Source organism: Ictidomys tridecemlineatus, chromosome 12 (genome assembly GCF_052094955.1).
Source record: "Ictidomys tridecemlineatus isolate mIctTri1 chromosome 12, mIctTri1.hap1, whole genome shotgun sequence".
Lineage (NCBI taxonomy): Eukaryota > Metazoa > Chordata > Mammalia > Rodentia > Sciuridae > Ictidomys > Ictidomys tridecemlineatus.
In genome coordinates this window covers 30,573,975-30,600,266 of record NC_135488.1, presented here as the reverse complement: position 1 = coordinate 30,600,266, position 26,292 = coordinate 30,573,975, and the positions used below count along the sequence as shown (strand labels likewise).

Here is a 26,292-nt window from a genome sequence, read left to right as displayed (position 1 = left end):
ACCCTCTTTGCAACGAGCTGTCAGCTATTTGAAGCTGTGGGAGGGTCCTACCTGAACGCCACCTCTCACCTGTTGACTTTCACTGCAGGGTCTGGCCATGTCTGGTGCTGGACCAAACAGGGTGGGACCCACTGGGATCCTTGAGGTGGGCTCTGTTCACCTTGACCCAGGGTCATCAGGGGAACAAGGGAGGGTTGGAGCAGAGTAAGGAGAAGGGAACTGTGGCCTATTTAGAAGGAGAAGAGAAACGGGCAGATACCATGGGGACACCTGAGCTTCCTGGGAAGGACAGTGCCATCTGACCGACCCTCAGACTCAGCCCTGTTGGCCCAGGGAGCAGCGCCCAGCCAGGCACTGGGGACCACGGAGGGAGAGTGGGAAGGTGGAGGGGTGGTGGCATGGGGGAGAGGTGGAAGAGGGTGGTGGTGGCCGACCAGGCCTGACACCTTCTTCCCTCCTCCTTCCCCACAGAGGGGGATGGGGAGTCCTCTAGATCCAGACTGTGGATGGGGGAACAATCCCTCCAAACCACGTCTTCCTGCCTGTCACATGGGGCTAACTTGGGAGAGCTGATGACTGGGTTCACCTTCTCCTAGATTGGCGGGCAGGGGCGTCCCAGCACAGTGAGCTAAGAAGGACACGGAGGCAGCCTGTGTCTGCCATGACTGGGGACAGGGTGGTGGGGACCAGTCTGGGCTCACAGGACACCTCTCTGCTAGTGCTCTTCTGCCCCTGGTGGCCTCAGGTCCCTGCTCCCCCATTCCAGACCTCATCCTGGGGCTTTCCCTCCGCTCACCCTGGACTCTGGAGCTGTGCAGTGCAGTGGGCAGACTCCGGGGCACACATTCCATTAGGCACAAGTACCCCTCCCCCAGCACGAGTCCCCACACTGCCCCTGCAAATGGAATTCCTTGTCCTCCATCCCCTGTGTTCTGATATTTTAATGTTCCTCTCCCTGGAGTCACCTCATTTCCTTTCTGGATCACCTGCCAGAGCAGAACTGGACACACTCCTCCCACGATACCTGGCCCTCCTGGAAAACGCTCTCCTGTGGCCCTCACCCAATTGTGCAGCCCTAGCCTATCCCAGCAACCCAGAACCCTCTTTGCCCCAACTCCTTAAAAAAAATCGGGGGTGTGCAGGCTGGGAGTTAGCTCATGGTAGAGTGCATGCCTAGCATGTGTAAGGGCCTGGGTTCCATCCCTAGCACTGGAAAATAATAATATTTCTTCTAGAAAGCCAACAACCTTGCTTCCTTCTTAGAAACCAAACAGCAGATGCCATGAGCTTAAAATATGTTCCAGAACAGCCTAACACTCTCTCTCTCTCTCTCTCTTTTAAGACTCTTCATCCTTAATTTGTGTAATTCCATCTCCTCTGCATACAACATATTTCCAATGTGGCCTTATTTTTAAGAAGTTGACATAGGCCCAGGCCCAAGTTGACTGGCTGGGAGGTGGGATTCTCTAAGACATCTCTAGCACCCCAGGATCATTGGTAAGTATTCTAGAGAGTGGCAGAGCTGGGCGGGAAGACCTTAGCTGGAGGAATGCAGAGGGTAGAGGTGACTTCAGACTATTTCATTTGCCCCCTTTGATGTCTGCCCTCTGTGTGACCCCTTTTCAATTCCTTATCTTGTTCTGATAGCATGGAGAATTATGGCAACCCAGAAATCTCTTTGGCAGGACTAAATATAATTTTGCACAAAAGGACGGAGGAGGGTAATGAGCTCTTTGATGATAAAACCTAACTTCAAGCTTTCTGATCAGCTGAGCTGCAGTCAGCCTTGGAGCAGCAGGGCAAGATTGGCCTTGATGTTACTGGCAGGGCCGGGCTGCGGGATCCGCACTGGGATGTGGACTGGGCTGTCCAAAGAGGACTGGCAGGCATCTCAGGGGCAGTCTATTCCCTAATGCTTCCTCCTTCTTGAAGCTGAGACTCAGAATGGAAGTCACCCTGGACATCACACTAACAGAGCTACCAGCTTTGGAATGCTGCTCAGGGGAAGCAGGTAAAGGGCTTGCAGGAAATGGCAGGAGGCCCTCGGGTCACACAGTCGAGGGGAGCCAGGAAGGTCCATGCAGGTCACAGCTGAGCTGATTATGGAATGGAAACTCCCAGACGGTCCCTCCTCGCCCTGTCTGCAGAATTTCCTAGGAGAGCTCAGTCTCTGCTTCCTTTCCTTTCTTTCAAATTTCACCTCTTCTAGGTCTGCAGTCCCCCAGACCCTTGAGCTCATGCCCCTCTGGTCCTCCCCTGTCCTATCCTGTCCTCTGAGACCTCCCACCAGGGCTCAGCCTTGTTAGGTATATAGGTCCAACCTTGACCATAGGCCTCAGCTAGACAGTGTGAAGAGCTCCAGGCCAACACCCCGAGCTCGGCACGGTTGCCAGCCATTGCCTGCCTGCCCTTCAACTGCAAGACTGGCTTGGCTCCTTGAACAGCAGCCCTGGCTTGCTTCCTGCTCCCAGCCACCTGCCTGGACCCAGTCCCTCCAAGCCTGGACATTCCTTGCCCTTCTTGGGGCCCTGGCCTCCGTGCTGAATCTCCAGCTCTGGGGCCAGCCACTGGTCTCCATGAGTGCTCACACCTGAACTGCAACAGCATCTGGGCCTGGCTTTGAGGTCACCTGCCAGGACATGTCAGTGCTGTATATCTGGCTGCCTGCTGCCTCAGGGACCACCTGCTGTCTTTGCCAGCTGCCTGGTACTGTGGGTTGGATCAGCTCCCTGTCCCACAGCTGGCTTGAGTGGGCTTGTCCACTAAATGAAAAGCCAAAGAGCCAATAAAATGTTGGTTGACTGCACTTGCAGCCTTCCTTAAAAGGGTCCTGGGGAGGCTGGGCATGGTGGTGCACACTTGTAATCCCTGGGAGGCTGAGGCAGGAGGATTGCGAGTTTAAAACCAGCCTCAGCAAAAGTGAGGTGTAAGCAACTCAGTGAGACCCTGTCTCTAAATAAAATATAAATAGGGCTGGGGACATGGCTCAGTGGTCAAGGGCCCCTGAGTTCAATCTCGGGTACCAAAATAATAATAATAATAATAATAATAATAATAATAATAATTTTTAAAAGGGGGGTCTTGGGGAGGGGAGAGAGTGTGGAGGGGGCCTCAGGATCAGGGAGTTGGCCCTGGGCTGTTGTGTGGGCTCTGATGTACCAGCATCCAGCCACCATCTGTCCTTCCCTCTTTCTCACTGGCCCTGCCATGCCTTTCTGCAGCTCACACAGGAAAGAACTGTTCCCCATTGTCTCTCCCAGTCCCACCTACTTCTCCACTGCCCTACCTCCTGCCATTCCACAGGCACCTGAGTTTGCCCAGGGACTGGCCCGTCCAACCCACAGCACATTCGAGCCTCCTCTACTCCTCCTTTCCTTCCACTGTCTGTCTGACACCATTTCACTCAGACCACAGCTTTTCTTCTTTAGTCCTCTGGTCAAGACGAATGACCCATCTCTGCTGACTTCATCCTCTTGACATTGCAAACTCTGGAGTCAACATTTTTTCCCTCGCATCAGCCCTTAAACATTGCCTCTCTGCCCATTCTCAAAATGTCCATCTCCACCAACAGGACCTCCCAGCTTACAGGTAGGGATGCACCGGGAAGGGAAAAAATTCTAGGTGCTAGGGAGTAAACACAGAGTGGGTTATGAGAAAGGATCCGTGCACTTGACTCAGAGATCTCTCTGGGCTGGTAGAGGTGCTGGCCCTCTGGGACAGTGGCTTCACATCCAAAGGCTCTCTGGGGGCAAAGCCTACTCAAACAGCACAGCCCTTCACTGAGCTAGCTGGGATACCTGGTGCCCATAAAGAACTTCATTTCAAGATAACCTGTGAGGTCCAGCATGTGTGAAAGCACGGTGCAGATGGCCAGTCTGACTCTGGGTTGTCTCTGTACCAGGTGTCCTTGCCCTCTTGCCCTGGTCTCTGCTCTAGCCTCTCAGGGTAGTCAGGATGGGAGCAAGGGCAAGGAGGCATTCTCTCTGTCCCTAAATGCCTGCACACCTTGGAGACAGCTCCAACACAAGGGAGACGAGTCTCTGCTGAGCTAATAGTTGCCTGGTTGGCCTCCTGCCTGGTTGGTCCACATCTGAAGCAGTTCGTTTCTGTGGATGCCCTTCAGACTTCACTGGGAGTCTCTGTCTCTGCCCAAGACAAACCTGGACTTTTATACACAGCACAGGCCCTGGCTGGCTGGGTGGATGCCCTTCTGTCAGGGAGACAGAGAACCTGAGGACTGGCCCTGGGATGCAGGTCCAGCCTCGGATGTAGGATACATGCTCCCACCTGTGGATGGGCAAGCTTCTCCTTTTCCATGCAGGGCAAGGTTTGCTCCAGGTGGCTTGAACCTGTTTCTAGCTCTCAGTGTTTTAAAGCAGATGAGGTTCCTGACAGGAGGCCCATCAGGGCCCCCCCTTACTCGGTTGAAAGATGCAGGAGCATCCTCTGCTGGCCCTGCCTTGTGCAAATGGGGAGAGCTACATCACAGAGGCCCAGATGGAACTGGCCCCCATTCCTTTTGAGGACTTTGATCCAGAAAGGATCAAAGGTCACTGTCTTTGCCCTATGCGGTTTTCTTCTTCTCCTTTTTTTAAACTTTAAAATCAAGACCAAATGTCCCCAGTTTCAGCATCTGGCTCCTTGCCTTTGGGTCCCTGTTCTTCCACGGGGTCCTGGGGGGCCTGCACCACTTCCTGGCATCCCCAGAGCGCCTGTCCCTTCGTAGCCTGTCCAGACCGCACCGGAACCGCGCCTGGGCGCCGCCACCTCCGCCAAGTCGCGGGACACAAAGCCGCGGTGCTGGCCCAGGTGGGGCCGGGGACCTGGGCCAGCCCGAGGCCCTCCCTCCCCCCGCGTACCTGCACGGGGACCTCCCTGTCGTACCTGAGAGGAGGGCCTGGCCCGTGAACTGCCCGTACACGGAGGCAGCATGGGGAAAGGCATTGAAGGGCGGGACCGAGGCGCCCGCGGGGCCCCCGGCGCCGACTTGCTGCAGATCCAAAAAGGCGGAGCTAGATAAAGAGGAAGGGGTGGAGCTAGAACTGGACAGCTCGGGGCTTTCCTGCTTTATGGCGAAGGGTGAATGAGGATCTGCCGGAGGGAGGGAGACAACAAGGAGAGAGGGGTGTGAGATGGCGGGGCGGGCACATGCACGACAGCCATGGATGCAGCCTGCGGCGGGCGGGCGGGCGGGCGGCAGGTGGCCGTGGGCCCGCAGGTGCGATGCCGCCTGTGCCCGCAGGAGGGCGCCAGGAGACCCAGGAGGTGGGCTGAGGCACGCCCCCTTGTCCCCCTGGAGGCCCAGCCTGCAGCCCACCTCTCCTCTCCGGGCTGGGGCCACAGACGCTCCTCCTGACACCAGCCACATCTGCCCTCCCCTGCCCTCCAGCCGCCCTCGCAGCTGGGCCCGGGCGGCCCAGGCGCCTTGGCATCCTACCTGCCACCACGGGGTAGCTCTGGTGAGTCGACAGGTTGCGCCCCAGGGGCGTGTTGGAAGGGGTCAAGGTGGCCTTCCCATCCTCCAGGGTGCTGTTGAGCAAGGGCAGCGGGTAGAGGCCCTGCAGGGAAAGAGGAATCAGTAGGGCACAGGGAGGCCCTGGCTAAGTTTTCCAGAGCCTGCAGCCTGTCTCTGGACACGAGGGCCCTAATCTCTCCCAGGAAAGGCCCCTTTCCTCCTTGGCTCATAGTATCCCTTGTTCCAGGTGGCCTGTTGAAGGAATTCCTATTCTGCAACTCAAAGCCCTGCTGTTCTTCTCCCAGTCCCACAGTGGGAGTGCCTCTTCCAGGGCCCAGAGTTCAAGGTTGGCTGGTGGAAGGAGAGTCCAGGTACAGGATGCCTGGTGTCCTTTAAGGAACTGTGTCCTGGCTGGACACTGGTCTCTCCTTGTCCCCTCACATGGTTTGAGCATGGTCAATGCCAGTGGCTGGAACAGGCAGTTCACAGTCCTGCACACCACTATTCATGTATTCACCTTCAAATAGAAAATGCAGGCACAGTGGGTCCCAGTGGCACACGGGAAGCTGAGGCAAGAGGGTGGCTTGAGTTCAAAGCCCGCCTCAGCAAAAGGACGGCGCTAAGCAACTCAGTGAGACCCTGTCTTCAAATAAAATACAAAATGGGGTGGCTCAGTGGTTGAGTGCCCCTGAGTTCAATCCCCAGCAACAGCAACAACAACAAAAAAAAAAAAAAAAAAAAAGAAAGAAAAGAAAATAAAGGAAGAAAGAAAATGAGGCACAGAGAGGTTCAGAAACTCCACACCCTCCCCTGTGGGCTGGAGGCGGGATTCAGATTCCAGTGCCCTGTTGCGTCACCTGCTGCCCTAAACTGGATGACATCCTGACCACTTCTTACACTTATATTGGGGTTTTGCCTGTCAATCTCATGGAGTCCCCCCTCCCCAGTCCCTTGACATGAGTGCACGTGACCATGTCTGTTTGGTACATGTAGAGGCTGGACCACGAGGGTAAATGTCCCTGTTTTGCTTATTGAAACCAGGACTAAACCTAGGACATCAGAGTCTGACTCTGGTCCACAGGACAGGTACATTCTCTCTCCAAAGCCAAGCCAAAAGCAGCATGCAGATTCTGCTTGAAAGATGCTTGCTGTTCATTTTGGTTGCAAATCTTTATCAGGTGCTCTTGGTTATTTCCACTGAGCAGGGCTCTCCGTAAAGCTGCAGCGCTTTCTGGTTGCATGCTGGGCACCTTTGGAAGCTGCAGGCAATTCTGGAGGGCACCAGGGCACCATTAGCATGTAGCAGCAATTACTGACTAAGTGGTGCTCTGGTTCCGTGCCTTCCAAGGGGGCCAACTCCCAAGCAGGGCGGAGTTGCTCAGAGCCTGGCCTGGCTTAATGAAATTGAATAAAATCCCTAAATTCTAGACAGTGTAAGAAAAGTTTGAAAGGCCTTTGGTTGAGTTGATTTGATATCAAAATATTTACTCAAGATATTTCTAGTCTCCAAAAACCAGGCTATTCAATGAAAGAAGAAAAAAGAAACAACTAGAGTCTAAAGTTTTTGAATAGCTTAAACATCTCAGAGGTGACTGGATTGTTTTCTGGGGTTGAACCTAGATTTGGGGCAGAGCTGCACAATGCTTCAGAACTCAGGCAAGCCAAGGCGTTTAGTCTACTTGACTTCCTGCATCCTTGCTCTCACCTGTGTGAGCAGGTGGGAATCAGACCTAGTCCTGAACTCCCCTATTCCAATAGACCTAGGATCTACTTGACTGATGTGAAGAGTGAATGAGATATTATCTACAAACTTATATGCAACATTCATCCCAGAATGCTTGCTGACAACAGATGCTCAATGAGCAGTTATGATAGATATTATTTGGGGGTTTGGGGAAGAGTCAGAAGCTGCCAAATTCTTGGTCTCTGGCATCATAATATCCACGCTCTGTTGGTCCGCTTCTTGGTGGGCTTGTGAACTAGCAGAAGGAGAGCTCTACGGGCTTCTGATGATGCTCCCTAGTAAAATAGCAACCAGGACAGAGGCCACCAGAAGTTCCCGTTAAACTCCCCCCCCCATTGATTTTCCAGACAAGAAGCTGGTGTCTTTGCCCCATGCTAAGGTCAAGTGTGAGAATCGGTGCTTTGCTCTTGGATCCCCCAGCCAGAGGGCCTCTCTGTGCCCATGTGCGAGAACACAGTGTTACTCTGGAAGCACAGTCAGTACCAAAGGCTGGGGAGGCAGGGGCTCAGACCTAAGAAGCCCTGGGCACAGGCTGGGTTCTCCGTGCCCCTCACCACCCAGCCAGGTGCCTGAGAGAAGGAGTGATTCACAATCTGCACCTGGATTTCCTCCTCTGTAGGCTGCCTGGTGGTGGCAGTTTGAAGGTTTTCAGATGCTTTTGCTTGGTCTTCATTCAAACCAGGATGTATATGGAAGCATCTTTGCCAAGCAGGTAAAGTGGCACCATCTGAATAAACCCGGGGCTGATAGGCCTGAGCCTGGCAGCCATCTATTTCCTCAAGCCTTTGCCTGCTCTCTGGGCCTGGGCTATCTCCACACAAGTGGGGAAGGAGGACTGGGTGGTCCCTGAGATCCCCTCTAGCTCTGAGAGCCTCTCATTCCTGGATCCCCCGAATATGTATGGCAGCAGGGTCCAGGGGCTGTCTGTAGCCAGGCAGGGTCCTTTGGGAGTTAGATTGGAGCCAGGAAATGGCTCTGGGACCCAGCAGGTGCCCAGGAGTTATCAGGGGGTTCTTTGCTCACTGGAGCAGCTGGAGCTGCACTCTAGTTTCTGCAGGCTTGCTCTCACAGAGAGGCAATCCTATAGGCCACTATGGATGCCCTGTCCCCTCCTGGAGCTGTGCCGACCCTCGGATGAGCACCCAGGCCCTCTCCCAGGTCTGCCGACGGCCAGCTCTCTCTGCACCCCTCATCGTTGTCACAGGCAAGGCTGATAAAATCGCTGACGCAGATCGACTGCCCAGCTGTGGGGCTGGCTGGGGGCCAGCAGTCCAGCCGGCCACTGGCGACTGTTCAGTTGATCATTGGCAGCACCCCTACTGTCCTACTTAGATCTTAAAGGTGTACATACACACACATAGTCTCGCCTCCGTTCTGGATCAGCTTGGGCCCCCCAGAGATGCTCCTCTGCAGGCTGACTTGGGGGCCAGACTCAATGCTCCCCAGACAATATGAACCCAGGGCTCAGTGGTTGCCAGCGAGGCAGAGGCTCTGCTGGCCTCGCGAAGGGACCTCTCACATCTCACTCAGCTTTTCCCAGAGGCGGACCTGTCCTGGGTGCTGGGAAGAAAGACTCCCAGCAGCTGGTGACCTACTGTCCCGATTTCCCCAGGTGCCTCTGTGCCCTCTTGGGACAGCCTTGAGTGGCTATTCCAAGAGGCACGCAGAGTTCGGTGCTGGGGACAAGAGCCACGGCCGAGAGCCTGCGCCACCCTCCAGACACCACTGTGCCTCGCTGCGCCCACTAGGTCCTTTTCATGCACCTGAGAAGTCCCCAGGAGCCACGTGTGGGTCGCAGGACCAGAGACAGGGGACGGAGCACGTCTGAGGGGCAGGGGTGGATTCGCAGAGCGGTGTTGAGCTGAGTCATAGCGGCCAAGTGGTATTTTTCCAGGAGGAGAAGTAGGAGGAAAGGCATTCTCCGTGGAGGGCACATGGTGTGCCAGGGCAGAGGGGTGTGGACGAGGGTGGCATGCTTGGGGACATGAGTAATGCAGGCTCATGGGGTGTGCAAGGGGAGGTGGGGCCAGAAGGGTGCTCAGGTCATAGCGGGAAGGCCACTTGACAGTGACAATGTCCGGCCCTGATAGCACAGAGATGGCACCCCTGGCTATGCCACCCACCCTTAAAGGGACAGGCTCCAAGGTGAGGGCAGGCGAGAGGCCAGGAGCGGAACTGCCGGAGCACCCAGGGAAATCGAGGCTCGAGGCTGCATGGAGCAGGTGCCCCAGCCCCCAGCCCCAGAGCTCTGTGGACTCAGCCTGGCTCACCTGCTCGCCTTTGGTGTGGCCGGGGGAGGCGTAGGCCTCGGGGTAGTGCTGCCGCTCGAATGGGCACTCGAGCGGCTCCAGGTGGTGCTGGCTGAAGGTGTCCGTGCGCAGGTGCTTCCGGGGCCCGCTGCTGCTGCTCTGGGAGTCGATGCTGAGCCGGCAGCTATCCTGGTCACCTGCGTGGCCAGGCAGGGAGAAGGCTTTCAGGGGACCCATCCACCCATCCCGGGGGGCCAAGAGCCGGGCTCCAGGTCTGGGCCTGCGACCCTGCGGGGGACAGACCCCGAGTGTCCCCGCCCGTCCCCACAGGACTCACTGTCATCCATTTTCCTCTTGCTGTCGCTGCCAGGCTGGGCGATTCCCAGGAGCCCGTTGATGGAGTAGGTGGAGCCCAGGGAGTCCGACTGGGGGGACTCGGGGGGAGTGACGGCGGAGCTGGGGACTGCAGTGGGCGAGAGGGAGAGTGTCAAGCCGAGGGAGTGCCCCCAGCCCCTGCAGCCATCCTGGAAGGACTAGCCAGCCACGTGGTGACCCAAGCCCTGAGCCCTGCTGGCAGCTGGAGTCACCCATGCCTGTCCTTTCCACCTCTCTGTGTCCACGGGACCTTCCATGGGGACCAAGACAGGCTTGTCAACTCGACAGCTCTGTCCACGCAGGGGCTGGGGCAGGTGGGTGGTGTGGGTGCTGGGATGCATCTGGGGGCTCCTGGGGGACACGGTGGGGATCTGTGTGCCAGGGTTTTTGTGAGCTTTCAAGCCCCCAGAACTCACTCAGTGTGTGTCCTGGACTCAGGGACTTGGTGGCCACGCAGCTGTCCATGGGGAGGTTGAACGGTTGCTGCACTTTGGTCCGGATGATTCTGCGAGGAAGAACAAAAATGTCACTAGAGAAAGAGGAGGAAACAGGCCCCAGCACTGCCCAGGTGGGTGGCCTTTCTGACACTCCACTGGTCACCTCAGAGGGGTTTCCGCCTCAGCTAGTCCACGTCTGTTATGGTGAGGATGCGAGGTGTCCCTAAAGCTCAGGTGTGAGACAATGCCAGAAGGTTCAGAGGAGAAATGGCTGGGGTGACAGCCTCAGCCCAGCCAGTGAACTGACCCCTGTGGGATGAGCTGATGGCAGTTGAGGCGGTGGGTGTGGCTGGGCAGGTGGGCATGGGGCTGGCTCTGGGGTACATATTTGTATCTGGCGAGTGGAGTCTCTCTCTGCTTCCTGATCCCCCTGTGAGCCTCTTCCCTCCGCCACACTCCCCCGCCATGATGCTCAGCCTCACTCCAGCCTGAGGAATGGAGCCTGCTGTCTATGGATTGAGACGTCTGAAACCGTGAGCCCTCAATCAACTCTTCCTCCTCTATAGAGGGGATGCTCGGGTCATTTAGTCACAGCGACGAGAAAGCTTACTAGAACAACATCCAAATCCCCGATCTCTGTCTTCACACCGGCCCTGCCTGTGTCCTCATGTCATGTTGGAAACATCGGTCACTCAAGGTCAAGTGCAGATGGGGCATCTGCCTGCCCCTCCCAATCAAGCTCATCCCCAAGTTCTGTGGGTTTGACCTTGATAACCTCTCCAGCCTTGATCCTTCTTTCCAATCAACTCACCCTATTGGGGCAAGGTGAGATTTTTGAAATGCAAGTCAGCATCCTGCTTAAAATCTGACAAGGGCTCAGAGGTCAAAAGCAAAGAGTATATAACTTGGCACCAACCCCTCAGCATGCCTCAGGTTCCCTTCCCTCTGTCTACTGGCTCTCCTTTAGCTTCTTGTATAGGACTGTGTTAGCCACAGGGCATTTGAATGTCTCAGACCTTTTTCCTTTGCTCCTTTTTGACTAGTCAGCTCTTCTTCCTTGCCTCTTACTCAGGGGAAGCCTTTCATAACCCCATAAAGTCACCCTGTGCTGGTCCTCATGCCTCCATGTTCCTGTCCCTAGCAGGACTTGGAGCTGCATTTTTATAATGTCTGTGTGGGTACTGGGTTTGCTTCTGTGCTCCCATTAGACTGTAAGCTGCACAGGGGAGGAGTTTTGTGTCCCCAGGGCCTGCAGGTGATGGGTAACTGAGTGAGTGATGAATAATGGATGAAGAGTAAGCGCTTGATGGGCTGTAGCTATCTGCAGGGCTGAACAGATGACCAGGTGCTTGAATGGGGCCAGGAGAGGGGTCAGGAGATGACCAGTTCAGGAACATTCTTTGGTCCAATTAAAGAGGTTGTGGTATCTGAGGAAGGAAGGTGCAGATGGGTCCCTGTGGAATGGGGCAGGGTGCCTCCAGTGTGGAGAGAGGAGGTGGGGGGACAACTGTGGGATGGAGAGGTCCTGCCAACTCTGCAGCCCAAGGCCCGAGTCCCTCTGGGTTGGGCCCCTGCTCGGTTCACTCATGATCCCAAAGCCAGGCGCCCGCCCAAGACCAAAGGCTGCAGTCTCTCACCTGTTGATGGAGCTGACACTGGGTACCGTGTCATTGTCACAGACGCCCTCGGCCAGGAGCCGGTCCCTGATCTCCCAGGCAAACATGGTGGGGTTCTGCCGCTTGTAATCCCCAATCTTCTCCACCACCTTGGGGGTGGCCACCTTGGGCTTGGAGCCCCCTATCACTCCAGGCCGGATGCTTCCAGTCTCGTAGTACCTACTCCAATAGAGAACCCCAAAGAATTACCCAATAAGCAGGGGGTCTCTGCGGGGGGGGGGGGATGTCGCCAGAGCCTCCCCCCTCTGTCTGTCTGAAGCTTCTGGGGAGGGCCATGGGAGTGAGGTGCCCGAGACTGCCTCCAGCACCTGGCGTACCCAGAACTGTCCACATCCCTTTCTTGGGGAGGCTCATGCTGCCACTAAACCAGAGCCCTCTGCTGGACGCCCCGGCTCCTCTCCTTGCCTTGCCTCTGTCCAGGCTCTGCCTGCCCCCATCAGGGCCAGGGGCACGAGGTGTCCCCTATAAGGAGGGGCGTCTTGGCTGGGCCCAGTGGGAACCATGGGGCACAGTGGCAGTTTCTCTGGGCTGAAGGCTGACTGATCTTCTCCTTGACCATCTTGCTTCCACTGCCGGTGTGAGGCTGGTCCCCTGGACTCTGGAGGCCAGCCTTGGGGATCCCTGGCCAGGCTCAGTCCCCCAAGCTGAGCCTGCTCACGTCCAGCCTCTGCCCCGCTCTCTGCTATGGCAGACGGGTGGCCTGGGTCAGGACATCCTCCCCTCCCTGCTGTAGACACCCTCTTCTGCCATCGGGGCCAATCTGTCTCTTCCAAACTCTGTTGGTCACTAGTGACTAGAGCTCCCCTCCTGTCTGGGACTCCACAGCCATCTCGGGAATCCCCTCTCCTGGACCCCAACCTGACAGCCCAGGGCAGGGAGTCGGGGTTTCCAGGGTTCACTTACAGCCAGGCCCTTTGCCTCCTGGCACCAGGGGTCCCCCTGAATCCACTGCGGGGTGGAGGAGGGGGACGGGTGCATGGAACTACCTCAAAACCCAGAGTCCTCCAGGGCGGGGCATTTCTACTGGAAGCCTGTGCTGCCCCTGCACCCCCCTGAAGTAGTTCCCCACCTGGTTGCAGAGGGAAGGTGGGGGCTTAGACCCAGTCCCCTAAATCAGTCTGAGCTGGAGCACAGACGCTTAATTTTATTGTTATGTTTAAGTTTCTTCCAGGGCAGCTGGGGCTGAGGGCCACCATGTTGGGTGCTGATAGAGCACCAGTGCCCAGGGGTCCCGAGTGTCACCTCATAAGAATCCCAGCCTCTAGGCCTGACTCCCAGAGAGGCTACTCAGGGAGGCCGAGCTGGGCCTGGAGACTGAGCAAGCCACTCCCTTGCTTCTGTCGCAGGGGCACAAACCCAGACGTCCCCCTTGCAGTGGTTAGACCCCAGGAGCCTTCTCTACTGTGGGGCCCTCCTAGGGGCCCCATTTCCCTAGGTGTCACCAGAGAAGGAACTGGGGGGGTGAGTCTCCTGTATGAAGAGCAAAGACGGCTGCAGAAACAAGACATGGGTAAAGGATAAAAAGGAGCCGGGCGCAGTGGTGCACCCTGTCATCCCAGCAGCTCAGGAGGCCGAGGCAGGAGGATGGCGAGGTCAAGGCTAGCCTCAGCAGTGGTAAGGCGCTAAGCAACTCAGTGAGACTCTGTCTCCAAATAAAATAGAAAATAGGGCTGGGGATGGGGCTCAGTGGTCGAGTGCCCTGAGTTCAGTCCTGTTAACCCCCTTTCCCCCCCAAAAGAGAGAAGCCAAAGGAAGGAGAAACGGGTGGAGAAGGAAGCGAGGACAGGGAACAGCAGGAGGCCATAGCGGGCAGAGGCGCCACCACACCCTGTCCGAGTCCCAGGACTGAAGCTGGGCGTGGGAGGCCAGCTCTGCAGAGCGTGGGGCGTGCTGAACTGCGAGCTTACCTGCCGAGGATCTTGCTCACGCAGCCGTGGCTGACGCGGAGCTGGCGAGAGATGTCGCAGGGCCTCACGCCCTGGTGGGCCAGGTCCACGATGCGCTGGCGCACCACTTCGGGCAGGGGTCTGCCGTTCACAAAGGCCCCTCCCAGCTGGTTCAGCCCGCCATGGCCTGGAAACACGACACCCCGGGGAGAGTGATCAGGACCAGGCGGGGAGGTGGGGAAGCACAGGCTGCAGGTGTGCGACTGTGACTGAGCCCCGCGTGACTGAGCTCCCACTTGGAGTCCCACCTCCTGGACGGGGCACCAGTGGTCCTGATGCTCAGACCCGACGCCCACTGCTGGTTCCAGAGGGGCGCAGCATGCCCTGGGGGCCCTTGGTGCCTGTCCTGTCTCCTTCTGACCAAGCCCTTCACTCCAGACACCAAGCCCCTTCCTTCCTCTGAAGGCAGGTAAGGGGAAAGACTCAGGGTGTCCTGGGGGGACCCTCTCCTCCCTGGGTCTCCTTTCCTTTGCTATGAAATGAGGGCTCAGGAGGAGATCCATGGTCTCCCCATTTCTCTTTAAACCACAGAAGTGGTGTTGAAACCCGGTCACAAACATAAACGCCAAACAATGAACCCGGAGCGCCTCTGGTTGAGCAGGGGGAGCAGACCCCAGTCCTGACGCGAGTGTCCTGCCTGACGGAGCCTCAGGGTTTCTCCTCTAACAGGTCAGAGCGCTCAAATGGTGGCCAGAGGCCTGGCCGGGGACCCCATGGGCTCCAGGACGGCCCCGTCAGGCCGCAGACTCTCAGCTGCTTTCCTGCTCGGGCCTCGGTCCTCCTCCATTCCGAGCGCGTTCTCTCAGCAGACCTGAGCCGACTGAGTGCCCACTCTGTGCCAGCCGCGGTGGGAGGCTCGAGGTCCCTGAGGTAAATAAGTCAGACCCCGGCCCGCTCTCGCCTCATGGCTTTATTATGGTAGAATCCCAAAGTAGCAAACAGTCCCTTGGAACCAGAGGAGGGGACCTGGCCCCGGTCAGGGAATCACAGAAGGGTTCCTGGAAAGTCGAAGCTGAGGCCAAAGGTAAAGAGGTGCCCGCCGAGTGGGAGAAGAAGGAGAAAACTATTCCGGGCAGCGGAACAGCGTGTGCAAAGGCTTTGAGGCCAGAGGGCACCGTCGGTCAGACTCCCTGACATGTTCCACTCCATGAAATCACTCAGTGGGGCTGATTTTAGGACTCAGATCTCCACTTATTCAACCAGGGGACTGGGACCAGGAGAATTTTAGCGACTTGATTTACATGACTCATTCGAGACTCAAGACTATACCAGAAAGAGCCAGGATCCATCTGAGGCTCAGACCAGAGCTGCTCCCAGTGGCTCAGTGGCCAGAGCTGGCCGGTGAGGTGTGGGACTGGCCTGCAGTCCTTTCTGAAGGTGCTGTGGCCTGGGTAGGGAAGGTCTTTTCACCCCAGAGCATGATTTGGTGGATGACCTGGAGGTGGTCAGAACCCCGGGGCGGGAGTCAGAGGGAGCGGGCAGGCGAGAAGGAGCCATGACCAGGCCCCTGTGGGAGCAGGTGGAGTCTACTTATGACTGCGGGCGGGAAGGGTCTTAGTCCGGCACCGAGTGCCTTTCATTGCCCAGTGACAGCACGTTCTGAGCTGCCTGTCCATGTCTCCTCAGGGGCTCCAGCGGCCTTCAGCAGAACAGCTCCCTTAAAACAAAGGGTTGTGCGCCTCGGCACAGCCCAGACAGTGGGAAGAGCGGCCCTCATGCTGGCCCCTCTGGCCACGCATCTCCCCCACTCGCCATCAAACTGCCCTTTGGATCTTTTGGGCCCCGAGGCTAAACACAAAGGGGTGCTGGACAAATTCCCAAACAGACACGACCTGCTAGGTCCAGCTTTGCCCCCATTTTCCAGAACTTCCGATGCCCATACGAGGAGGAGGCTTGGGTGTCTGTGCCAAGGCCAAGAACCACGGGGTCCGATTCCTGCCTCGACCTGCCCCGTCCCAATCTCATCCTTTGAGAAGGTGGGTTTGGGGTTGGTTTGCCACCCCAGTGTTTCTGTCTATTGAACAGTTAACGTGACTTCTCGTCGTGTCTGCTGCTGTCCTGGGACAAGTGCCACAAGAAGACGGGGGATGGACGTGGAGAAGTGTTGGGTGGCTGAAAATCCCGATAGAAATGGGAATGTTTTTCTGATTTTGTTTTTTGTTCACATGGCTGAGGGCTCTGACCCAGGCAAGGCCCCAGGTCTTTCCAAGGTAAGTGTGTGTCAGAATCACTGAGGAGGTTGGCAGAAATGGCCGGACTCAAGGCTGTTTCTGAATTAGTAGGTCTATGACGGAACCAAGAATCTGTGTTTCTAAGAAGTTTCCAGAAGGTGTGACTGTTGCTAGTCTGAGACCACGTGGAGGTCCCTGGTTTAGGCCAGGTAATGGCTGGTGAAGACAATTTTAAGAGAATGACTCTGCTTGTTCCCCTTTCCTCCAACCCCTTCTCCTAACAAGTATTCTTTATGTACTTTGGTTTTCTTTTCCTTTTTTTTTTTTTTTTTTGTACTAGGGATTGAGCCCAGGGGCACTTAACCACTGAGCCACATCCCCAGCCCTTTTTGTTTTAAAATAGGGTCTCTCTAAGTTGCTTAGGGCCTTGATGAATTGCTGAGGCTGGCCTTGAACTTGCCAGCCTCCTGCCTCAGCCTCCGGAGCTGCTGATTACTGGTGTGTGCCACCAAGCTGGGCTTATACTTTAGATTTCATTTCTTTTAAACTCAATGACCCATCCACCAAGTGCCAATCATGACTGAGATACCAAGTGCTGAGGCTCAAACCTTGATGCTGTCCCTTGGGTCCTTAAACCCTTTCAGTGGATACAATCAGATAAATGGGGAATTGCCATGTCAGAGGGAGAAGTCCCCAAGAGAGGTCAGTCCAGCTGTGAAGTGATCGGAGGGCGGTTGTGGGGAGGAGAGACTAGGAGGTGACCCAGAAAGGCATTTCCACAGGAAGCAGGAGCAAATCCCATGTGTGAGGTCTTGGTGACTTGGAGAAGTTGAGAGGCATGGACAGGCAGGAAGGTGAGCTGGAGAGGGCTGGCAGCTGCGGATGAAGTGGCTCCTATGGTTTGAGGTTTTGAACCGAGTCCCTGCCATGGAAGGACTTTCATCTTTCCTGTGTCCGGTGTGGGGGAGTGGACTTTTCTAGGTGAGTCACCACCAAACACCCAGAGGTGGGTGCAGGCTTCCTTCCTGCCCTGGGGAGTGGCCTGGTGCCCACTGTGCTGACCCCCTTTCTATGCTGCTCTGCAGACGGGTGGGCCTGAGGCCGGAAGCCAGCAGTGAGTAGGAGCCCCTGGCTGGGCGCGAGGCGGGTGCAGGGAAGGTGTGAGCCAGGAAGAGATCTGAGGTTTAAGCAAAGACCCTTTGCCTTCTAGAGGGGCGTGGGTGGGGAGGGGTGGGTGTGGAGAAGGAAGACCTGTGGCCTGGCCGGATGCTGCAGACAGGGGGCCAGAGCCTTCTCAGGTCCCAGGGGACTTATCCTTAGCTCTACGTGGGGCTTGCTCTCTCCTTTGGGAAAGTGATGTTCAGAGAGGCGTAGGGCCATCTTTATAATTTTTTCACCACTTAGAAGACTCTAAAGAGCAGGGACAGGAGAAGAAAAAGGAGGCTGATGTCCCGAGAGTCTCATTCCATGCACTGATATCAAACCTTCAAGATGCAGGAAGACTTCTCCCATGCCCTGGAGTGCTTTGCCCACATCCCTGTCACAGAACTGACTGTGTGAACAGAAGCTTTGTCTAGTGTGGATTCCTGTGCATTCCTCAAGGGCAGGGCCTGACTTTGTCTCCCTAACACCCGACGCACAGTTTAATCAACGCCTGCGACAAAAACGTGCTCTGCATTGTGGGGGTGGTGGCAGTGATTCGGGGATCCCCTGTGGTGACCCCCAAGTCCCAGACTCCAGCACCCCCCCTGGTCTCCATCTCAGCCTGGCCCGTGCTCCAATGTTCCCCGAATGCTTGCCTGCAGGTCTGTGGTCTCCACGCCCTCCAAGTTTCTCCCTTTCCAGAATCCAGTCCATGCCTTCTGCTTTAATGTGCTCCCAAAGAAAAGTGTCCCAGACCCGTGGAACCCCAGGGCCCCGCCTGCAGAGCAGATCAGCCCACCACCCATGAGGTCATGGGTCACCTAGACACAGATCCTCAGATTGGGACGAAAAGAGCAGGAATGCAGGAAAGCAGCACCCTGTGTCTGCTGCACCCCAGTGTGCTGGGTGGCCCTGGGGATCTCTGTGCCTCCCTCTGTCCTCCTCGGGGGACTGGAGAAGAGAAGGTCTGAGGAAAGCTCAGACCTCAGAATCTCATTGATTCCTCCTCCTCCGACCTGGTCTAGAACCTGAGATTCCATAAAGTGTCCCCCAGGGTGTTTTGGTTTGTGTTTGTCTTTGTTTTGAGACAGGATCTCACTAAGTTGCTCAGGATGGCCTTGAACTTCCGATGCTTCTGCCTCAGCCTCTGAGGAGCTGGGATTACAGATATGCCCCAAGGGGCTGGGCTTTCTTTTATATTGTCTATCTCCTTTCTACTCAGTCCTTCCTCTGCAGCTACAAATGCAATTAAGTTACTCCATGTTGCCTCCCCAGCCCTTGCCTTGGAAAAAAATTCTTTTCTTGACCATGATACTCTTTATATATATATAAAATTTGTACTAGAGACTGAACCCAGGGGTGCTTAACCACTAGCCCCTGCCCCAGCCCATTTTTGGTATTTTATTTAGAGACAGGGTCTTGCTAAGTGGCTTACGGCCTTGCTAATTGCTGAGGTTGGCCTTGAACTTGGAGATCCTCCTGCCTCAGTCTCAGGCGTGCACCACCACATCTGACTTTCCTGTTTTCAACCCCGTGTTAAGAAGCAGGCAAATGTGCTGCTCCCGTTCCCTTCTTTCCTTCCACTGGCCCTGCTGCCTACTGCTGGGCATGTGCATCAGCACTTGGCCATGGAGGTAGTGCGTGGCCAGGTGGGGGCTGCCCGAGGCCATGTTCTCTCTCTCCAAGGGGCTTCCACACAAGGCCGTCCACTGGCTCCTTGGACCTTCAGTCTGGGTTTCCAATCTTTTTTCCAGCTTTTGCTCCACCATGTCTGTTGCGCCCCCAGGTTTCTCTCAGATCTCGGCGCTGCTCCACTCCGAGGCTCTCCTTGGCGGCTCACTCTCACTCTTCTACTACCACCCGTCTTCCGAGGCCTCGTGGGTGTCCCAGGTGCCTCTAGGTCAAGTCTTCCTGCCACTTGCACATTCAGCTTCCTGTTGGAAATCTCCACTTAGGCAATAGAGAGGCTGCTTCTCTGTGTTGGCTGGTGACCGCAGTGCCCTGCAAGCGTGGAGCTCGCTACTTTCCGTGACACCCTCTGGATTTGGCTTCTGCATGTCCTTGGAACTATTGGAGGATCCCCTACTACAGGGCCCTTGCACATGCTGCTGCCTTGGCTTGGACCTCTTGTCTTATCTGTTGACTCTTGTGCATCTTGTGGAGCTCAGCTCCAGGTCACTTCTTCCAGGGGCTCTGCTTCATCCTGCAGAGCAGGTCAGGGTCTTGTTTAGATGTTCTCAGCATATCCTTTACCTTTCTCCCACAGCATCCATCAACATGCAGGATCAATAGGACTGTTTTTTGGTTGAAAACAATAGGAGGAGAGTTTTATAGTCAAGGGAAATTGGGGGTGGAGAACAGTGGCTGGTGGGGCTTCACGTGCTAGTTTAATTCTCTTATTAGGTCCACAAGGAGGAGGAGAGGGCTTTAATACAGGGGATTGGTTTTCTGGGTATTGGAGAAAACTAAGAGTATTAAGGAGGAACTGAGGTGATCTGAGATGCGAAGAGGAGAGAGGAAGGAGGGGGAGGACGGATGGAGGGATGGAGGCAGGGGAAGGAGGGAGGAAGGAGGGAGAGGAGGGATGGAGGCAGGGGGAGGAGGGAGGGAGGCAGAGGGAGGAGGGAGGGAGGCAGAGGGAGGAGGGAGGAAGGAAGGGGAGGAGGGAGGAGGGAGGGAGGCGGGAGGGAGGCAGGGGGAGGAGGCAGGGAGGCAGGGGGAGGAGGGATGGAGGCAGGAGGAGGAGGGATGGAGGCGAGGAAGGAGGGGGAGGAGGGGGGGAGGGAGGGAGGAGGGGGGGAGGGAGGGTGGAGGGGGAGGAGGGAGGGAAAAGGGGGAGGAGGAAGGAAGGAGGGGGAGAAGGGAGGGAAGAGGGGGAGGAGGGAGGGAAGAGGGGGAGGAGGGAGGGAAAAGGGGGAGGAGGAAGGGAAGAGGGGGAGGAGGGAGGGAGGCAAGGGGAGGAGGAAGGGAGGAGGGGGAGGAGGGAGGGAAAAGGGGGAGGAGGAAGGGAAGAGGGGGAGGAGGGAGGGGGGGAGGAGGGAGGGAGGCAGGGGGAGGAGGAAGGGAGGAGGGGGAGGAGGGAGGGAAAAGGGGGAGGAGGAAGGGAAGAGGGGGAGGAGGGAGGGAGGCAGGGGGAGGAGGAAGGGAGGAGGGGGAGGAGGGAGGGAAAAGGGGGAGGAGGAAGGGAAGAGGGGGAGGAGGGAGGGAGGCAGGGGGAGGAGGAAGGGAGGAGGGGGAGGAGGGAGGGAAGAGGGGGAGGAGGGAGGGAAGAGGGGGAGGAGGGAGGGAGGCAGGAGGAGGAGGAAGGGAGGAGGGGAGGAGGAAGGAGGAGGGGGAGGAGGGAGGGAAGAGGGGGAGGAGGGAGGAAGGAGGGGGAGGAGGAGGGAGGCAGGGGGAGGAGGGGGGAAAGAGGGGGAAGAGGGAGGGAGGCAGGGGAGGAGGGAAGAAGGAGCGGGAGGGAAGGTGGGGGAGAGGAGAGGAAGGAGGGGGAGGAGGGAGGGAGGGAGGGAGGCAGGGATGGATGCAGGGAGGCAGAGAGGGAGGCAGGGGGAGGAGGGAGGGAGGCAGGGAGGCAGGCAGATCCACAGTCAGTCAGTGAAGCCCACACGCTCTTGGCCTCCAGCAGCTTGGCTTCCTCTGACGTGTGCTCTTCGAAGTGAATGAGGTCCAGATCCCACAGCCCAGGAGGAGAGAGGCTGGCCTGCTGCTGAGGAGCCGGGGTGCGTGCAGGGCCTCCTGTGACTTCCACGCAGCCCTGGATGTCAACACTGGAAGTGTACACACTTGCTGAGCTTCCCATTGGATGTGGCAGTGTGTTCTGTGGGAGCGTGTTCTGCTGAGATAAGAAGCCTTCTCTCCATTTGACACCAGCGGGGAAACTGTCATTAATGGAGGTCTTTACATTCTGAGCCAAGAAGACCTGTCCTTCTAACTCTGGCGATAAAGGCTCTATGGAGGACAGCGGGGGGACAGACTCTGTCCTCATGGTTTCCAGCAGAGTTGGGGCGATGTCAACATGCATTCAGGGGAAGATCCATGAGGGCCAGGCTAAGCTAGGGGCACAGTGGATAAGAGTGCAAACTGCTCCTCCTGAGAACCAGAGAGCCCACTGAGGGGAGTTTTTGACAGCTCTGAGTGGCGATGCTGCCCCTTCAAGTCTGCCACTGTCCAGTTGGTATAAAAGAAACTGGCTCCCAGTTTTCGTTGCCAGGGAGCTCAACACTATGGTCAAGGTCAAGGACATGATCAGTCCAGCCCTGGAATTTTCGGACTCTTCAGGTACCAAGTATGCATCAGTCAATGAAGTCGTTGCAAAACAGAAACTTACTCCTAGGTATTTCAACAGAAGAGCTTTAATGCAAGGAATTGTTTTCCCAGGTGTTGGAGAAAAATAAGCGCACTCAGGAGGAACTGAGGTCATTCTGAGATACAAGCTGAGCGTTCCATACAGGCTGATACAATTCCAAATCTGAAAAGTTCCAGAATCCAAAATCCTTTGAGCACTAACATGATACCACAAATGAAAAGTTCCAGTCCTGGCCTCTGGGACAGGTGGCAGTCCCAACACAGGTGCATAAAAACATGGCATAAAATAACCTTCAGGATATGTGCATAAGGTGTATATGGAACATCAATGAGTGTCATTTATCTCCATAAATACATGCAAACAAATAAGCTATCTCAGTAAGTATATGCAAAAACATTACAAGATCCTCAAGGAGTCCGAAGTCCAGCACTTCTCTGGCCCAAGCATGCTGAACACGGGATGCGCAAGCCACTGCCCCAGGGCTGCAGGAAGCAGAGGGCAGAGCTAGAGTTATGGGAATGGAGATCTTGGAGAGAGTGCCACGGAGCTGGGGCTTGGACCTCTGAGAGGACGTGGGAGGCTGGCCCTGGAAGGGCTGGACCAGCAGATGCAAACCCCTTGAAGGAGGAAGTCCTTCCACAGTCTCTGGCCTTCCACCACTGCCAGGTGGCCCCTTCCCTCACAGAAGTCCAAACTGATAGGCAGCTTTCAAACTTGTCCCCCTGCCTGGATGCATGGGCAGGACTCATACGGCCACTTATTTCCCTTCTCCGAAGCTGTGTAGGCAGAGTCGGGAAGCCCCTGCTCCGTCGCTCCTTGCAATCTTGGCAAAGGCTGCTCCTGCATTGACTCTGCCCCTAGGTGTTCTGGGTGAGCACAGTGCAGGTATGGGACTAGGCACTGGGCCTGGCCTGGATGGGCCCTCCACAGTGTCACCGCCACCGTGACCACCTCGACCACCCTGGTTCCGTGCCAGGCCCTGCTGCAGCACAATATGCAGATCAAGATAGACGGGTCTCCACCCTCTTAGAGATTAGGGTTTCATGGAAAGTTCTTTCTGTAGCGGTTTCAATTTAATTTTTTGTGTCTTTGCAAGTGACAGAGCTCTCCCACCCCACTGGCCCCTCTTCTTGTTTTGGGTTCTCCCTTTTCCAAAATCCTCAGTGATGAGACAAGGCAGAGTTCTGGATGCCTCAAGGGGCAGGAAATAATGCCAGCTCCTCCTTTCCCCTCCTGCAACGCATGACTGGGTGGTTATTCATTGAACTCCTGCGTGTTCTCACTAATGCCTTCTCCCCGTCTGGGGGGCTCTTTCCCTCTGGCAGGCCCCAGTGCCACTTATTGCAGCCACAAAGACCAACCTGCTCGGAGGCTCCTACAGCTTAAGCTCAGGGAAATCTCAGAGTCCCCTAAAGGATAAGAAGTCTGATTTCCTGGGATGTCCCTGCTGTGGATCATCGCAGAGGGGGGCTGTGGGTGAGGGCAGAGGAAGGAGATCAAGGATAGATCCAAAAATTTCCCTTGGATTCAGCTATGACTGGGAAAGAACCAAAATTGGCTGGTATTTCACCCATATGGGACCTAAAAGGAGGAGGAGGAAGGGGGAAGAGGAAGGGCTGTATTCAGCCCCTGTCCCCAGTTAGCCAATGCTTAGTAACAATCCTGGGCAGCATCGTGGGGAGTGTCCATACCTGAGCCCAGTGGAGAGCCATAAATTTGGCCTTCTGGTAAATTCTCATGGCAGAAAGACCTGGGAGACAGGAAGACCAGCATCTCCTCTTTATAGACCAGAAGAGGAGGAACAGAGAGGTCATGGAATTTGACCAAGGGCCAGAACTCAGCCCCAGGCCGGAGCTCTCAGAGGCCATCCCAGATGGTCCCTCCACCTGGCCCCTCCTCGCCCCCTCTTGGCACCCACCACTGGCAGCAGTCCCTTTTTGACTTTCCCTAGTTAGAGAGTGAACCCGAGTCCCCCTCTTCCCTGTTGGGTTGTTCTCCTCCACCCTCTTTGTTCACGTCCCTCTCCACTTCCTTCCTGCCCACGCCTTCCTGCTCTGTCCTGGGTCTCTTCCAGTTGCTTTACTTCCCTGTATTCCCACCCAAGCTGCTTGCCTCCTCCCCATTCTCACCAGCTCTCAGCCCCTCCCCATCAAAGATGGCGGAGGCCCCCTGGGGTGCCCTCTCCCTGCCCATTCGCCATGAGTCTGGCCCCTCCCTCCCTTGGCAGGTTGGCCACCCCTTCCCTGCAGAATCTTGATTGCCTGCATGGCTGCTCAGGTTCTTTATCCCATCTTCCCCTCAAAGGCATCCACAGCTCCTCTGTTATTCTTGTATTAGCATTGAACCCATTAAAGCTAATTTGTTTGCCCTAATCTCCATTTATTTTTCCCTAGTTGATATTAGATTTCCCTTTCTATTGCTCCAGCATGATTTTCTCTTTGTCTTCCTAATGGTCTACCCCCCTCTCTCTTCCTCTATTAATCTGGTTGGCTTCACTGGGTGGTTTCAAGGCCTTTCTCTCCGCCTCCCACAGCCCTAGGATTAACCCTGTCACCTCCCTCCCAGGAAGGACCCCAGTGTGTGGGTTTCCAGAGATGTAGCGGCTGCAAAAGTCACCAGCCCTCTAAGTCCCACGAGAAGCAGTGCTGGACCTGCGGCCCGGCCTGCTCCAGAGGAAGCCATTTTGCAAGCCTTAGGCATACAGGAGCCAAAGAGCTGGAGGTACATGGGGCACCCAGAGGCTGCTCCGAGTCCAGGAGGGGTCCCTGGGCAGGCTGGCCTTTGGGGTCTCCCAAGGATTTCTGCTGGCTCTCTTAAATCCTTAATGGTGGGCCAAACAACAGATGGGCCATGTTTTCTTTGTGGCTAAGCCTGGATACTTTCTCCCAAGCTGGAGACACACTTGCCCCCCCTCCTGAGGAGGGCCACCCATGGCCCTCTGCCTGTGTCTCTTATTCAGGTCTGATCTGGACAGGCCACGCCTTACTGCCCGGTGCGGCTCAACTCACAGGGCGTAGACCACCACTTCTCCTGCTGCCCACTGGAAGGGCCGGCGGAGCTCAGGAACTTCCCCTTGGGTCAGTTGACCCAGCCTTTTGGAGTGATGTCACCAAACCTGTAGTTTTAAAAAGTTCCTCTGGTGAGCGTCCAGTTTATATCCACTCAGTAGATGTCAATAGTTAGGCACTGAAATTATTAATTAATGAATTAACCACGAGCTTGTTGGCAGAGGTTCCTTGGAGATTTACCGGAGGTCATTTTCTGACTTCTTCTCACTGAGCTTCCTGGAGGCCTGCAGACTCTTGGCATTGCCCCTCGGCTGCAGGGACCCTCTGGTTGCACAGCCAGGCCCGGGCGCTGTGCTCAGAGCGAGCGGGGACACCTGCCGGACACACACTTTCACACCAGCGTCCATGCACATCACTGTGCTGTGTGCCCCTGACCCGGCGGCCTGTGGCTGGGACGCTGCACCCACTCTGATAATATGCCAGTAGGTGTGTGAGGTGGCAGGGAGATGGTTTCCGAGTGTAAGATAGTCCTGGCCCTTGAGACACTTGACTTACAGGCTAATGACCTTGACATTGGGAACCTCAACGTGTGTAATCCGTTCCCGGGCTATCTCCTGTTTTCCCAAGCCCTGAGGAGTACCGCCCTGCTGGCTGGGAGTGAGAGTGTGACCCTGTGGGGGTCAATGGACCATCCAGGTCCCCATGACATACGCTATCATGAACAACTAGGGTCACACATATGACCCTGTGAACCGCTGGCTCAGAGGTCCCATGCTATAAATGTGGTGTAGTGAGCACGGCTTTAAACGTCACCCAGAGGGGAACAAGGAGGGAGGCCAGGGCTGGCTAGAAGAGGGCCGAGTGGGGACAAGGGAACATCAGAGTGGAGAGAAGGGGAGCAGGGAGGGAGGAAAGGGGAGAGGGGATGGGAAGGAAATGCCATCTGTAGCTGGGGTGCCTGTGGTGGCTGAGAGGTGGGAGGAGTGGGGGAGTTGTGACGTCACAGGACGCAGAGACAGGGGACACAGACACTGCCTTTTCAAGAGGGTGGAACTGAATAACGTGAGCTGTGCTCTCCTTCCACGGCTCTCGGCTTCTGAAGTGTCACCAGTGACCAGCTCAGGGAGGAGGGACAGCGGGCTCAGGCTGAGAGAGACAGCAAGTGCGAGTGTGTGTGTGACCAGCTGCGTGTGCGTGAGAGAGATCTGTTCCCGCGCACCACCAGGTTCAGGTCACCCGCCTGCGGGGGGCCGACGCATGAACAGCTTTTTGAGCAACACCCTAAGTCAGATCTGCGACCAAACTGCATCTGTGCTTTCCACGTCTGTTGACAGTCTCCCCAGAACCTGGCACCATAGCAAAGAGGGTCACCCACTCCAAAGCCACACTCCTGGCTCAGGAGGAACGGGAAGGGACAGACACACCTGAGGCTGCGCGCTCAGGGAGGAACCCAGGTGCTGAGAATTGGGAGGCCTGGTTTGGCGGGCCCTGTCACCTGTGACCATGCTGGTGGCGCCGCACCTCCAAAGGGCAGTTGATCCCACCCATCCTAATACTGACAACTCCAGGACTGCCCTCAGGCTTGGGAACAGAGGCCACACCCCCCCACCCAAGAAGGGGTACAAGACGTGCTCTGTGGGGACATGTTGTGCAGGTGCCCCAAGTAGCAGACTACCAGAAGTGGCCCTGGTAGAGAAGTGGCCCCACTGTGAGAAGACAAGGGAAGGCCCCCATGGTGGGCCCCCTGGGCTGCCGTGGCCAGCAGACAATCCAGGAGTGAAG

At 56.3% G+C, this 26,292-nt stretch overlaps 1 protein-coding gene and 1 long non-coding RNA gene across 9 annotated transcripts in view; one reads left to right on the top strand and one right to left on the bottom strand.

Annotated features, from left to right (window-relative positions):
* Pax8 (paired box 8) overlaps positions 1 to 26,292 on the bottom strand; it is a 53,568-nt gene that overhangs the window by 10,823 nt on the left and 16,453 nt on the right. For 2 of the 8 annotated variants that reach the window (XM_040270719.2, XM_078028273.1), the window contains exons 3-9: positions 13,844 to 14,009; positions 11,898 to 12,098; positions 10,240 to 10,328; positions 9,786 to 9,911; positions 9,470 to 9,645; positions 5,438 to 5,558; positions 4,885 to 5,091 (exon numbers count right to left, since the gene is read on the bottom strand). In XM_040270719.2, coding sequence (XP_040126653.1) covers positions 4,885 to 5,091; positions 5,438 to 5,558; positions 9,470 to 9,645; positions 9,786 to 9,911; positions 10,240 to 10,328; positions 11,898 to 12,098; positions 13,844 to 14,009 — 1,086 coding nt within the window. The remainder of the gene's footprint in view (positions 1 to 4,884; positions 5,092 to 5,437; positions 5,559 to 9,469; positions 9,646 to 9,785; positions 9,912 to 10,239; positions 10,329 to 11,897; positions 12,099 to 13,843; positions 14,010 to 26,292) is intronic. The other 6 variants (XM_040270722.2, XM_078028274.1, XM_040270723.2 and 3 more) reach the window with 4 other exon arrangements.
* On the top strand, positions 1,425 to 23,874 carry LOC144369163 (uncharacterized). The gene is made up of 2 exons (XR_013428637.1): positions 1,425 to 2,011; positions 20,819 to 23,874. It is a non-coding gene; the product is annotated as an uncharacterized LOC144369163 (long non-coding RNA).